At 57.1% G+C, this 12,620-nt stretch overlaps 1 protein-coding gene across 3 annotated transcripts in view; it reads right to left on the bottom strand.

Annotated features, from left to right (window-relative positions):
- Positions 1–1,582: 1,582 nt before the first annotated feature.
- Positions 1,583–12,620, bottom strand: part of SPTBN2 (spectrin beta, non-erythrocytic 2) — a 40,885-nt gene continuing 29,847 nt past the window's right edge. For all 3 annotated transcript variants that reach the window (XM_042237672.1, XM_027959696.3, XM_042237671.1), the window contains 18 exons: positions 11,833–12,096; positions 10,186–10,410; positions 9,802–9,891; positions 9,049–9,309; positions 8,840–8,970; positions 8,381–8,585; positions 7,445–7,819; positions 6,306–6,550; positions 6,072–6,210; positions 5,545–5,629; positions 5,077–5,273; positions 4,600–4,742; positions 4,450–4,510; positions 4,316–4,366; positions 3,914–4,134; positions 3,250–3,423; positions 2,754–2,796; positions 1,583–2,430 (listed from right to left, as the gene is read on the bottom strand). In XM_042237672.1, coding sequence (XP_042093606.1) covers positions 2,197–2,430; positions 2,754–2,796; positions 3,250–3,423; positions 3,914–4,134; positions 4,316–4,366; positions 4,450–4,510; positions 4,600–4,742; positions 5,077–5,273; positions 5,545–5,629; positions 6,072–6,210; positions 6,306–6,550; positions 7,445–7,819; positions 8,381–8,585; positions 8,840–8,970; positions 9,049–9,309; positions 9,802–9,891; positions 10,186–10,410; positions 11,833–12,096 — 3,144 coding nt within the window. In that variant the 3' untranslated portion in view covers positions 1,583–2,196. The remainder of the gene's footprint in view (positions 2,431–2,753; positions 2,797–3,249; positions 3,424–3,913; positions 4,135–4,315; positions 4,367–4,449; positions 4,511–4,599; positions 4,743–5,076; positions 5,274–5,544; positions 5,630–6,071; positions 6,211–6,305; positions 6,551–7,444; positions 7,820–8,380; positions 8,586–8,839; positions 8,971–9,048; positions 9,310–9,801; positions 9,892–10,185; positions 10,411–11,832; positions 12,097–12,620) is intronic.

Consider the following 12,620-nt stretch of genomic DNA (forward strand, 5'->3'; position numbering starts at 1 on the left):
CACTCGTTTCCGAAGGTATCTCCCTTACGAGACTTAACTTCCTGACTTTATGCTTATCCTCTTCTATGTCCTGTCCTTAAGGATTCGTGGTAGCGTCAGCTACCATGTGTATGTAAATGCTCAAACCATATGTTTATTACATTTCCACTCACTATGGCTGACTGCATTCCGCAGGACTGCTTCACTTGGCTGCCCTGTTTACGAGTTAAAACGCTAATTTCTCCACTGGTTTTTCACTCTAATACACATTTTTTTCCTTCTAAAATCTCCAATTATTGCTGTCTCTCCCAATGCCCAGGCTTGCCACCAAGGAGTGCATCCACCCAGACTCCCTGAGCACCCCACAGCGTGTGAGTTTCTCTTCCTACAGTGGAGCTCTCAGTTATACCTGGAGAACAAAAGAAGGTGTCCGTGTAGTGCTGATGCCTCACGACAGATTGTTTCAGTTATGTTATCACATGTCTGCTTTGAAGTACTGAGTCTGCTCTTCTTGAGAGAAAGTGGTAATTATCCTGTGAGCTGTCTGATCTACTACAGCTCATGTTTGGGAACTTTCTGGGCCTGCACACACATGACCCTGTCTTTATCATGGCTGATGGGAGGGTCTGCTCAGCTAGGGCCCTTGCCCTACTATGCTAACAATGGGGCTGCTTTCCTGGAAAGATCTCTGAGCCCCGAAAATGGTTGTTTGTATATGGATGGGAAACAATGAAAGAGCAAAGCTTTTCCTATAGGAGCCCAAGGCAAATACTATTGCCCTGAAACCCTCAGTGGCCGAGCCAGAAACAACGGGGAAAGTCATCTACTTTAATACCTCACTGGATCTAGAATACATTTTCCTGTGTGTTTGTTTATGCACTTAGGAGGTGCCTCATGGCTTCCCAGGGTGATACCCTTCTACTGGTCAGTAGATTGAGAACCTGAACTCCCTTGACCCCTTATTGGGGTCCTCTCCATCGAGACAGAAGGTGGGGCCAGTACTCACTGCCTGTATGTTCCACTTTCCACTGTCAGGCTAAGCCGTGGCTGATACTAGGTTGTGACAGGGCTCTACCGCCTTCCTTTTTTAAAAAAAAAAAAAAAAAAACTTATTTGGCTTTGCTCGGTCTTAGTTGTGACACATGGGATATTCAATCTTTGTTGCAGCATATGGGATCTAGTTCCCTGACCAGGGACCAAACCCAGGCCCCATGCATGGCAAGCATGGCGTCTTCGCTACTGACCCCCTAGGGAAGCCCCCTGCCTTCCATTTTTTAAAACAGTTGGGAGAATCATGAGTGAAGAAAGTTGTGCACCACAGCAGCAGTCCTTCACTGCCTTCTAACAGGAATACTGCTTGTTAACGTCATGGGGATCTTCTCTGGTCTAAAAAGAGGCTTGACATTGGTCAACCCAGCGAAGTGGAGGTTATTACCATGGGGAAATGAGACCATGGTAGGGAGGCTCACAGAATAATGTGGTTCTCGGTGGGCTTGGATGCTGGTGGACACCTGACACCCAGGAGATCTGGGCCAGAGGGAAGAACTTGGGCACGGCTAGAGAGGTTTGTGGTCAGGAAATCAAAGACACCCAGAGGCAGTAAGAGAAGCTGAGCTGTTTAATCACCTCCTTGGCCAGACTCAAGGCTGTGATTGGCCCCAGACAACTCACACTTGGAAGCTGTCGAGAGTTGCCGGAGATGGAGGGGCTGCTTGAGTCAGAGGACGAGGGAGGATGGGAAGGGGCAGCTTCGGAGTTTCTGACCCGTCATCTGGCAATCTAGCCCCCAGGTCCTGCTTCCGCTCTGAGAGGTTCCTGGCTGGTCCCCAGGGGCGAGGACTGGATGGCGTGCCCCAGCTGTGGTGGGAGAATGACCCTGGGCAGGGGAGCCATTCCCCACATGGCCTCGTAGAGGGTGTGGCGCTGCCTGCGCCCGTGGTGGGGACAGAGGCATAAGGCTGGGGAAAGAGGGGAGGAGGAGGAGTGGAATTGGGGGTTGCCTGGGCCCCACCACCAGTCTAGAATTAAATAGCAGAAAAGAAGGGTTGCCTTTGGGAACACTGACTTGTCCCCAGAGACAGTTCCTGGTGATGGGTTGACCTTGGCAACAGACCCTAGCAGCAGGCAGTTGTCCTGACAAGAGGGTGATCCTTGTCCACGGTCCCTGGCAGTTTCCTGGACAGAGGGAGGGAGCTGGCTTGGGAGTCTTGCCCCCAACTACTTGTTCTTCTTGAAGAAGCTGAAGCGCTTTTCTCGTTCTCGTTCTCTGCCATCCTTGCTGCGAAGCACGACAGGTGCCTCAGCCCCGGCCGGTGACACCGGGGGCATGGTCATGGCCCGGGTCATGCCTCGCGTGGCACTGGGCACCGCTGGCTCTTCAGGCTCTCCGGAGGCAGAGGATGCAGTGGCAATGGCTGCATTCACCACCCTCAGCCACGAGCTCATCTCTGCCTGCACGGGGCGCAGAAAGACACCTGGTCAGCTTGGAGGCTGCGCTACTGGCGGCTGTGGCTCGCACTCAGTGGGGAAGGGTAAGAGAGGAGGCAGAGATGCCTGCCCCATCTGTCTGGAGAAAAAGACCCCTTTAAGGGAGGAAACATGTTTTGGCGCAGCCTTCACAAACATCCAGTTGGCACAACATGGGTTGTCCGATATCAAAGAAGGAGACACTTCAGACAAACAAAATGAGAGAGAGGTGAGGAGATAAAGAGTACATCTGAATGGCTCCAAGGCAGCACGGAGGAAAGGGGGCAGGGGGGAAGGGGATAGCTCACCTCATCCTTGGCCTGGAACAGATATTCCTTCCCATCTTGTAAGCTGTTGGGAAAGAGAGAAAACTCAGGGCAGAGCTGAGACTCTGACCGGCCAGCGAGACGGCCTCATCGCCCAGAGACCAGACGGGAAAATGGGCCCGGATGCTCAGAGCCAGCTAGTCTAGACCCTTTCTGCAAGAGTCTCAGGACCGGGGGTGGGGCCAAAGCAGCTCCTTCCTGATTGGCTGCCGAGGACGGAGGGCACGCTCACTTCCGCCCCCGGCCGGCTGGCAGGCAAGGGCAGGCCCAGAGGACCCAGAGACAGGGCAGTGCCGACACCTCTTCCCTGCAGGATACTGCTCAGCTTGTCAGGCCTGCGCCGTGGTGCTCCCGCTACCCTGTGTGTGAGCACAACCAGAGCCCCCGCCTCTCCCTCGTGGATGTTGCTGTTCCCAAACGCCTGGCCCAGTGCCCTCGCGTCTGTATCACTGGGAGCCTCCCGCCCGCCCATTCCTACCCCAGCTTGAAGACATGCTTGCGCTTTCGATAATCAAAGGCCACGCTGCCCTGGGCCCTGGCCAGGCTGACAGGCACTTCTCCGTGGTACGGCACTCCTGCACTGGCTGCCTTTGCATCCTTGTAAAAGCCAAGGCTCCCACGCCGCAGGACACAGTACACGTTCTGCCACGACCTGGGGGGTGGGGAGCGTGGTGCAGGTGAGGAGGAAACGCAGGGGCCTGACCGGCCTTTGACGGGCCAGCCACCCTGGGAACAGCCTGGTGGTCCCAGGACTCCCAGGGCCACTCCTGTCATTGCTAAGTTGCTTCAGTCATGTCTCTTTGCGACCCTATGGACTGTAGCCCACCAGGCTCCTCTGTCCAAGGGGATTCTCCAGGCAAGAATACTGGAGTGGGTTGCCATGCCCTCCTCCAGGGGATCTTCCTGACCCAGGGATCGAACCCACCTCTCTCATGTCTCCTGCACTGGCAGGCGGGTTCTTTAACACTAGTGCCACCTTAGGCCCATCTTGTTTATAGTTTCCCGGCCCTCCCACCCCCACCCAGGCCCCACACTGCTCCTGAGTCCTACCCCTTCCCCCAATCTAGGAAGAGGTTCTGGGCAAGCCTGTCTAGAAGCTTGGAGCCGAAGGGGCCTCCGCACCACGTGGCCAGACCCAGTACCTGTTGGCGGCCTTCTTGCCAAAGGCCTCCATCTCCTGTTTGCGGCACAGCAGCCCCTCCATCTGTTCCTGGGCGGAGAGCTCTGGGCCTCGAGTGGGCAAGGTGGCGACCCGGGCGGACTCGGATGACCTGCTCTGGGGCATTATCGGAGGGGTCGGGCCCCGTGTCCGGGCCTGCTTCTCTCCCCGTGGCCCGTTGGCCTCGTCCCCAGCACCGGACCCCTGTGGAGACATCTGGCTTGAAGGGTGTGAAGCTTGAAGTCCAGGAGCGGGTCTTCCCACCCCCATGTTTCCGGTGAATCTCTGCCCTCTCCTGACTCCAGTGTCCCCACCGCCCGGCTCACACCCCTTTGCATCCCTTATCTCCTAGTTATCAACACCCACACCCCCAGGAGTAACTCACAGGCCCTTCTGGGAGGCCACCCTGCTCAAGTCTCTGCTGTTCTATCAGGGGCTGTAAGGAGAAGACGCTGTTAAGCAGACACGAGACGGGGAGGGGCTAAGATTCTGACAGGGTGCTCGGATGGGAGGACTCACCTGGGGGCCCTCTGCATCTGTGCAGACGCCGTTCACACTGGCCGGCAGGCGGGGGTGTGCTCTGGAACGGCAGGGGCGACAGAGAACGCTAAGTGGTGGGGTGGCTCTGGCTCAGCCTCCTTTTCCTCCCTCAGGTGTCCCAGCTCTCACCCGTCCCGGGGAGCAGCAGGGGCCGTGTGGCTGTCCACCAGGTGCCCTTCGGGTGGACTGGCCGGGGGTTCTGGAGGAGGGGGCAGCTTCCTCCGTTCCTCTTCCTCCCTCTTTCTTTTCCGCTCCTTCTCCTGTTCCTCCAGCTGCCAAGAAATTCTGAGGTCAGAACATAGAAGGTCCGGGGCGTTGGGGAAAGCTGAAGTGTCTCAGCTCTAGTCTGACGAAACAGGAAGGATGGAGAAGAGAAAACCAGAAGAAGGTGGGGATGAGGAGCCGTGGGGGAGATGCTGTCTCTTAGTGGCACTCAGGGAAAATGATGGCTCCCAGAGGTGAGGTGACCACAGGGTACCTTCAGCTCACATCTGGGAGAGCCTGGAGTAATGGAAAGAGGAGAAATGTCCTCTTCATGCAGGAGAGTGTGCAGGGCCTGGGGCAGAGGGAGGGGGCCGGTGTTCCTGGGGTCCTGGTTGCCCTCACCGCCGTGAGCTTCTCCAGCGCGCTGAACCGCTCCTCCCAGGCCACCGCGGACTTCTGGAAGGCCTCATGCCGCTTGATGAGGCTCTCGACTTCATCGACCGTGCAGCCCAGCTCAGCACTTCGCACCAGTGGTTCCTGACTACACAGCCAAGCCTCCGCCACACCTGCATCTCTCCCGAACACCAGCACCTCCAAAACTGCAGGGAGGTCGGGTTGCAGAGAGGTGGCAAGTCAGAGTGGGCAACAGCAGGGCACTAGGGCTACAGCAGCTTTGGGAACAGGGCCACCGAGAAGGACACCACCCCAGAGCAGGAGCTCAGAGCAGAGCCAGGCATGCCCGGGGCAGGGCTCTTGGGTTCCACGCCCAGGATTCCTGGTCTCACCTACTCTGGAAACTACAGGGTACAAGGTCCCCTCGTGCCTCCCCCAGGGCCCAGAGCCCCCAATTGGTTTTCTACAGCGGCTCACCGAGCTGCAGCCAGTCCATCTTCTCCTGCCACTTGTCAGCTGTCTCTTGACGCCGTGCTTGAAGCTGAGACAGCTTCTCTGAGATCTGGGGAGGCAGAGATGGGAATTAGCACTCAGCAGGGCCTTTCCAGGGCCCCTGGGGGTCTTACTAATGATATCTTTTTTTTAACTGTTTATTTTGTATTGGGGTATAGCTGATGAACGGTGTTGTGGCAGTTTTGGGTGAACAGCAAAGGGACTCAGCCACACATACACGTGTATCCATTCTGCCCCCAACCCCCCTCCCATCCAGGCCACCACACAACATTGACCAGAATTCCATGTGCCGTATAGTAAGTCCTCACTGGTGTTTTTTGATTTCAAGAGGCAGACAGAAAAATCAAATGGGGAAATCCCTGAACAACCCTGAGGGGACGGTGAAAGGTTTCAGCACAGAAAGAATGAGAAGAAGCAGGAAGACTCTGAGGAGAACCTAGCATTCAGGCCTCCCCGGTAAGGGTGACCAGCTCTGCCCAGGCCTCACCCACCTCCTCTGCCGCGTAGTGGCTCCTGGCCAGCAGCCCCTGCCCCATGTCGACACAGGAGGAGAAGCGGTCGGCCCTGGCCTCAATCTCGGCCTTGATGCCTTGGTGGTTCTTGATGACCAGGTCTGCAGAAGACACGTCCCTGGGGGCACAGAGACCGCATCACCTGCTGCCCACCACCCTCTCCCAGCCACGAACCCGTAGCCCTTGGAGGCAACCAGGCACTGTGGGTCTCACCGGGGCCGCTCCTGGGCATCCATCTGCAGGTTCACCCCGTCCATCCACAGCATCAGCTCCCGGACGGCCTTGAAGAAGCGGAACTTGTCCGTGGTGTCCAGCAGCAGCTGGCGGCGGGCAGCGGAGCTCCCCTGAAGCTGCGCCCAGGCCTCAGCCACGGCCTGCATGTGGCGGCCGATCTCCTCGGCCTTGTCGCCGGCGTAGGCCTTCTGGAGCCGGTGGCCGTCGTCCTGCACCTGCTGGACCTGCAGGGGCCCAGGTCAAAGTTAAGGCAAGCCGGGAGACTCCGAGGGGCTGCAGCCCCCTTGGCCCTGGCCTCTGCTCTTCACCTCCTGCCCACTTCACCAGCTGGGGAAGCAGGGGGAGGGGTGGGGTGGAGGTGAGGGGGCCACTGGGAAAGATGGGGGCTGGTACTGAGAGTCAGCCCTGTCACATGCTGCCCTGTGGAGCCCTACTGTGGGGCCTGGGCTTAGCCTGGGGGTCAACGCTTTAAAAGGGCCACTAGCTGGTTGAGCTTTCAGAAGCCTGTCCAGCATGTGGAAGACCTCAGAGATTGCTAGAAAGAGATTTTCAGCCTAAAGAAAGGACTTGGGTGAGGGGGGCCCTCCTGGGTTTAAATGGCTGGAGGAAGGATCTATGCTTATTTTTTGTAGGGCTAATGCCTGAGTGGGAGCAACAGATGGATTTTAGTACAAAGGGAAGAATCTTCTAGCTCCTGGAACCATTTGAAAATGTCATGGGGCCGGACTTCCCTGGTGGTTAAGAGTCCACCTGCCAATGCAGGGGACCTGGGTTCCACCCCTGGTCCAGGAAGGTCCCACATGCCGTGCTCTGCAACGAAGAGCAGCCCCCATTTGCCACAACTAGAGAAAGCCTGCACGCAGCAACAAAGACCCAGTGCAGCCAAAAATAAAAATAAATTAAAAAAAAGAAAATGTCACGGGCCCTCAAAGAGCCTTGTCACTCCAGGTGTGGACATGGTAGCTAGATGTCCCCTGGCCAGAGACGGCTCGCTGGAAGCATTCTAAGCGCATCCCTATGTGGCCCTTCAGGGCATGCCCACCCTCCAGTACCCCCGCCACATTCCCCACCGAGTGTTCCCTAAGACACCGTCGCCCCCACCCACACTTGGGTCAGACCTGGGCGCTGAGGGCCTGGATGTCGTGCTCGAAGGCACAGTGTCGGCGCTGCAGGGCCTCGGCGGCATTGAGGTCCCGGCCGGTCCCGTCGGGAAGCTGCTGCTGCTTGTGCTGCACGCGCGCCAGTGCTTGGCGCGCCCCGTGCAGGAAGCGCTGCAGCTCGTGTGCGGCCGCCAGCACCTGGCCCCGCGTGTCCAGCAGCTCCAGCAGGTCAGCCCAGGCCTCGTTGAGGCTGTCCTTCCACTCGGCCACCGTGGCCCGGGCGGCGTGGCCCCCGGTGATGAGCCCGTTGGCCAGCGCGTTGGCGCCATCCACCCGCTCCTGGCCGATGGTGCTCGTGTCTCGCGAGAACTCGCGGAATTTGTCCCGGAGCATCTGGTGAAGGAAGCCGTTGCCCGGACAATGCTGTAAGGCTGGAGGGAGTGGTACCTACCTCGGGGGCGGTGGGGGGCAAGTCCTTTCACACTGAAAACCCACTTCTCACCCTGGGCCACTTCAGTAGGGCCAAGTTGGTGAGCAAAAGCAACTGGTACCCACTGACCCTGCATTTGACAGATGCCCCCAGCCTCCAGCCCCCAGTAAAGGGGTGCTTGAAACCTTTAGTCTTCTGACAAGGATACCCTAAGTACGGTCTGTATTTCTGCACCAGTGAGGGTTCAAACCCCCACCCCCAAACCATGGAGAGGAACCTCACGCCCCCTATACTGCTGAGTTCTGTTGGAAAAGAGTGACTGGTCACTCTCCTCTTGCCCACGTCTATGTGCAGTCCTGCCTCCTCCTCTCTGCACAATTTTTTGAACGAAACACCTCAAAACTCAACGAACAGCATCTGCACCCCCTGGTCTTTCGCCCCTGCCCTTTGGGGCTCCACCCAGGATGAGGTGCTAGCCCTCCCCCGGGAAGCCCACGTGTGGCTGCCGTCCTCCCTGCACTCACAGTCACGTGCTCGTAGTCCTGGCCTAGCTCGTGCGAGGCGGCCACCACCTCGCGCTCCTGGATCCACTGCTCCAGGTCGTCCAGCTCCCGGCGCAGCTGGCACAGCCGGAGGTGCTCTTGCAGACGCTCCCGCCGCTCACCCGCCAGCTCCTTCAGGCTGGCGTACAGCTTGTCCACCTGGGCTTGGCGGATCGACAGCCGGGTGCTGCGAGGCGTGGAGAGGACGCACCGCTCTGACCCCTGGCCTAGCCCCTGGAGTCCTGGCCCTCTTGGGCCCCCAACGACTTGACATATCCCCGCTTCCCCAGCTTTCTAGATGGTTCTGTACACACACAAGTCAGAAGGCTCTGTAGTATCCTGGCCTTCCTGAACCTGGCTGCCCACTCCCCGTCCCTCTCCTCCCCACCCCTCCCCACTACAGCCCTGGGGACTGGCCCCCTTGCTGCCTGCTGTACTCGCCTCTCTGGATGCTCATGGTCAATCATGTCTTGGCTGCTGGCTGCCAGCTGGTGAATGGTCTGGGCATAGTCGGCCAGGGCTTGTTCCAATACCTGATGCTTCTTCACCTCCGCCTGGGCGCTCAGCTCGTCCTGGGGAAGGGGACAGGGGCAGCAGGGGTAAGGGTCAGGGGAGGAAAGACGCAGCCTGAGCTCTGCCCCGGCTCTCACCTTGGCCTTCTCCTGGCCCATCATGTGTAACTCCTGCTCGCCCATCCAGGCCTCAGCCTCTGCGGCATCGCGGTAGAACTGCTGGGCCCTCAGGGCCTCCTCCAGTCGCTTCCCTCGCAGCTCCAGCTCATGGCCCAGGCGCTTCCACATTTCCTGGAGCTCCGCCAGCTCAGGGCCTGCTGCTGCCGTGCCCAGAGTGCGCTGCCGCTCCGTCAGGTCCGCAATCCGGGGCTCATGGCCCTGAATCTCCTTCTGTAGCGTCTGTCCGCAGCAACAGAGGAGATGCTGCAAGGCTTGCTGAGGGCCCCTCACCCTACACTTACTCCACACAAGCCCCCCTTCACACTTCTGCTTCTCATCCTCCCTGAGTCCTCTTCACTTCCCCTCTTTTCTGGCCCAAGGATGTGATGAAGGTGCCCCTTCAATCCATAGGATCTACTACTAGGGGAACCCACCCTCCTGAGGCAAGGAAAGGAGACCCACTGAAGTCTCGGATTATGCCCAGCATCAGGGGCAGCCAAGGAAACCCCAGGTCTCAAGAAAACAAACTTTTCAGACTTCCCTGGTGGTCTAGTGGCTAAGCCTCAGTGCTCCTGATGCAGGGCGCCTGGGTTCAATCTCTGGTCAGGGAACTAGATCCTACATACTGCAACTAAGAGTTGCAACTAAGACCCCAGGGCAGCCAAACAAACAAACATTCAAGTCTCGGGAGGCTCTTGGGACCCCTTCTTTTGCCTTTAGGCTCTGCCTCACCTGGTTCTTCTTCATGAGGAGCTGGACACTGGGCAGGTCCTTGCCGTGTTCCATGGAGCTAGCCATGGGTAGCCGCTCCGTCACCCACAACTGGATGAGAAAGAGGAGGGGTCCGTGGAGGTCCGGAGGGCAAAGTAAGAGCCAGGGGTTGGCTGGGAAGGGGTTCCCGGTGGAAGGTTTTCCAGGGCTCTGGTTCTGGGGGAAGGGGCCTAGAGGGTATCCCTGGGTGTTGCTAGAGGGTTGACTTCCAATGCCCAAGGGAAGAAACAACAGAGCCCTGCTGGCACTCACCCCCAGCACCCAGCAAGGAGACAGAAAGCCAAAGGCAGGGGGCCGTATACCCCGATGGAGACTCTAACCCGGTCCCAGGTCCCGGAGACTCACGATCTCATCCTCCACGTCCCGGTGGAACTGGTGCTGCTCGCGGGAGGCCTGCAGGCGCCGGCAGCGCTCCTCCATGGGCTGGCACAGGGCCCTGAACTTCTCCTCCACTGCCCTCGAGGTCCTCTCCACCTCCCCTGCACCCTGGTCTTCCTGGGCCAGCGCTTTTGCCTGCGCCTGGATCGCCTCCACCTCCTTCTCTCGCACAGCCATCTCCCTTTCCAGCATCTGCCGACAGGAAGAGGAAGCAGATGTTAGCACCGTGCTTCCACCTTCAAAGTCAGCGGAGACACTAGTCTGTATCAAGCTGATCATGAATTCTTATCGATACAGCTCAATCTAGGGAGAGTATCTCTTCCTGGCCTACATCAATCGATCTCAAACTTCAATATATCTAAGAATCCAGGGGGTGTGATATCTGTGCCAGTTATCAACTTATGGTCTCTTGGTCTTCTCCAATCCATCTCAGTTTCAAGTACACCTTTGCCCATTTTGAGTCTTGGAACCTGACCCTGTAAAGATTTTTCCTTGGTCAGCTGGTGCAGTACTAGGACTTGTCCATAGAGGGCGCTGGAGGGACACCACTAAGAAAAGGCGAGGCATGGGCTTCTATTTATGGCTCCAGCCTGTTTTTCTTCTAGCTCCTATAGCATGAAGTATAGGCGACCCGGTGGCTCTTACCCCACAGCAAGTTTTGCTGGCATCCCAGTGCCATGCCGTCCAGCTTTGGCCTGCCAGCTTCAGACCTCTCTGGTTTATGATACCCCAGCAAATTTCTACGCCATCCAGCAGGCCTATGCCTTCTCCAATAAGGTCTGAAACTCAGCCTTGGGGTAGGGGGAGGGCATCTCAGTCCTTCCTGGGGACCCCCTCCCCAGTCCTAGGGACACAGCTCTTCCCTACATTTGCTATTCCTGTATTCATCAGAGCAGGGATCAACAAACCCTGTCCCCTGCCTGTTTTTGTAAATAAAGTTTTATTGGCACACACCACACTATTCTTTTACACATCACCTGTGGCTGCTTTTACCCTACAAGGACAGAGTTGAACAGTTACGACAGAGACTTTTGTTGTTGTTGTTCAATCACTAAGTCGTGTCTGACTCTTTGCGACCCCATGGACTGCAGCACGCCGGGCTTCCCTGTCCTTCACCATCTCCGGGGTTTGCTTAAGTTCATGTCCAGTAAGTCGGTGATGCCATCTAACCATCTCATCCAACAGAGACCGTATGACCCTTAAAACTCAAAATACTAGATTTGTTTGGATTTTCCCAAAACATCTTAGAGAAAGCAGGACAAACTTTTTGGCCAACCCAATATCATTTGGTCATTTACAGAAAAGTTTTTTTCTGACCCTTGCTTTGGAGTTCTTTTTACCTCATTGGGAGGTAACCACCTTTTATTAATTAAGAGTTCTTTCCCCTAAAATTTCCTTGTTCAAGTTAGAATGTGCTGCCCGTCTCCCAACTTTACTCTGACTGACACACATTCCTAGAGATTCCAACACTGGTGACCCATGGAAATTGCTTTGAGAGATGCCTGTTAAGATGTTGTCTGTGAGGCCTGGGAATGGCCTCGTGAATCTCAAGAGCTACTGACTCCCATCTCCTCTTTTGCCGTTCACCAGCCCCACCAAAGGCCCACAGCATACCTGCTGCTTCTTGAGCAGGATGTTGACGCTGGTGAGGTCCTTGCCGTAGTCATCCGAGTGTAGCTGGGCCTGCAGGCTCTCCAGCCAGCTCTCCAGGGCGGAGCAGCTCTGGGCAAACAGCTCAGCTCGGTTGGCATCAAAGAGGCTGCGGGCTTTGGCCTGGGTGGTGGTCTCCAGCTCGTCCCAGCGCCGGTGCAGGTCCTCCAGCTTCTCCCACACCAGAGCTTTCAGCTCCGGCTTTTCCAGAGTCAGCTCCCGCCCTTCCTGTGTGTGCGACAAGGAAGGGGTCAGTGTCAGAATTAGATGCCACTGAACTTCACAGGCCAATAGCAGAAAGAGATCCAAAGGACAGCAGAGACCTGAAGTGAGGGCAACCACACCAAGTTCTTGGGTGTTCTCCAAGCTTCCTAAACGACCCTACCCTCGCTGCTGAGTAAACCCTCCTGCCTTCTTCAAGGTCAGACCTTGTCTTGGTTCAGAGGCCACTGCACTCTCTCCTTATTGTGAGTTCCAGTGTCCCGTGGTGCTTGCGGTTCCCAGTGGCACATTGCACACGGTCACGTGTCACTGGCCATCATTCCACGTTTCTCAGCTCATCACCCTTCACTGAGCGAGTCTCACCTGGTTTCCCCACTCCCATCCTTTCTGCTTGGGGACTTTGGTTTCTGGAAAGGTGAGGGCGGCATGGTGTGGTCTGCATGCCAGGTGGCCTGGATGTGCCAAGGAGTTACTGCCCCCCAAAGCAGCCCTCAAGCAGTGACAGGAAATTGGTGGATGAATATCAGGCG

The sequence above is a fragment of the Ovis aries genome, chromosome 21, assembly GCF_016772045.2.
Source record: "Ovis aries strain OAR_USU_Benz2616 breed Rambouillet chromosome 21, ARS-UI_Ramb_v3.0, whole genome shotgun sequence".
Lineage (NCBI taxonomy): Eukaryota > Metazoa > Chordata > Mammalia > Artiodactyla > Bovidae > Ovis > Ovis aries.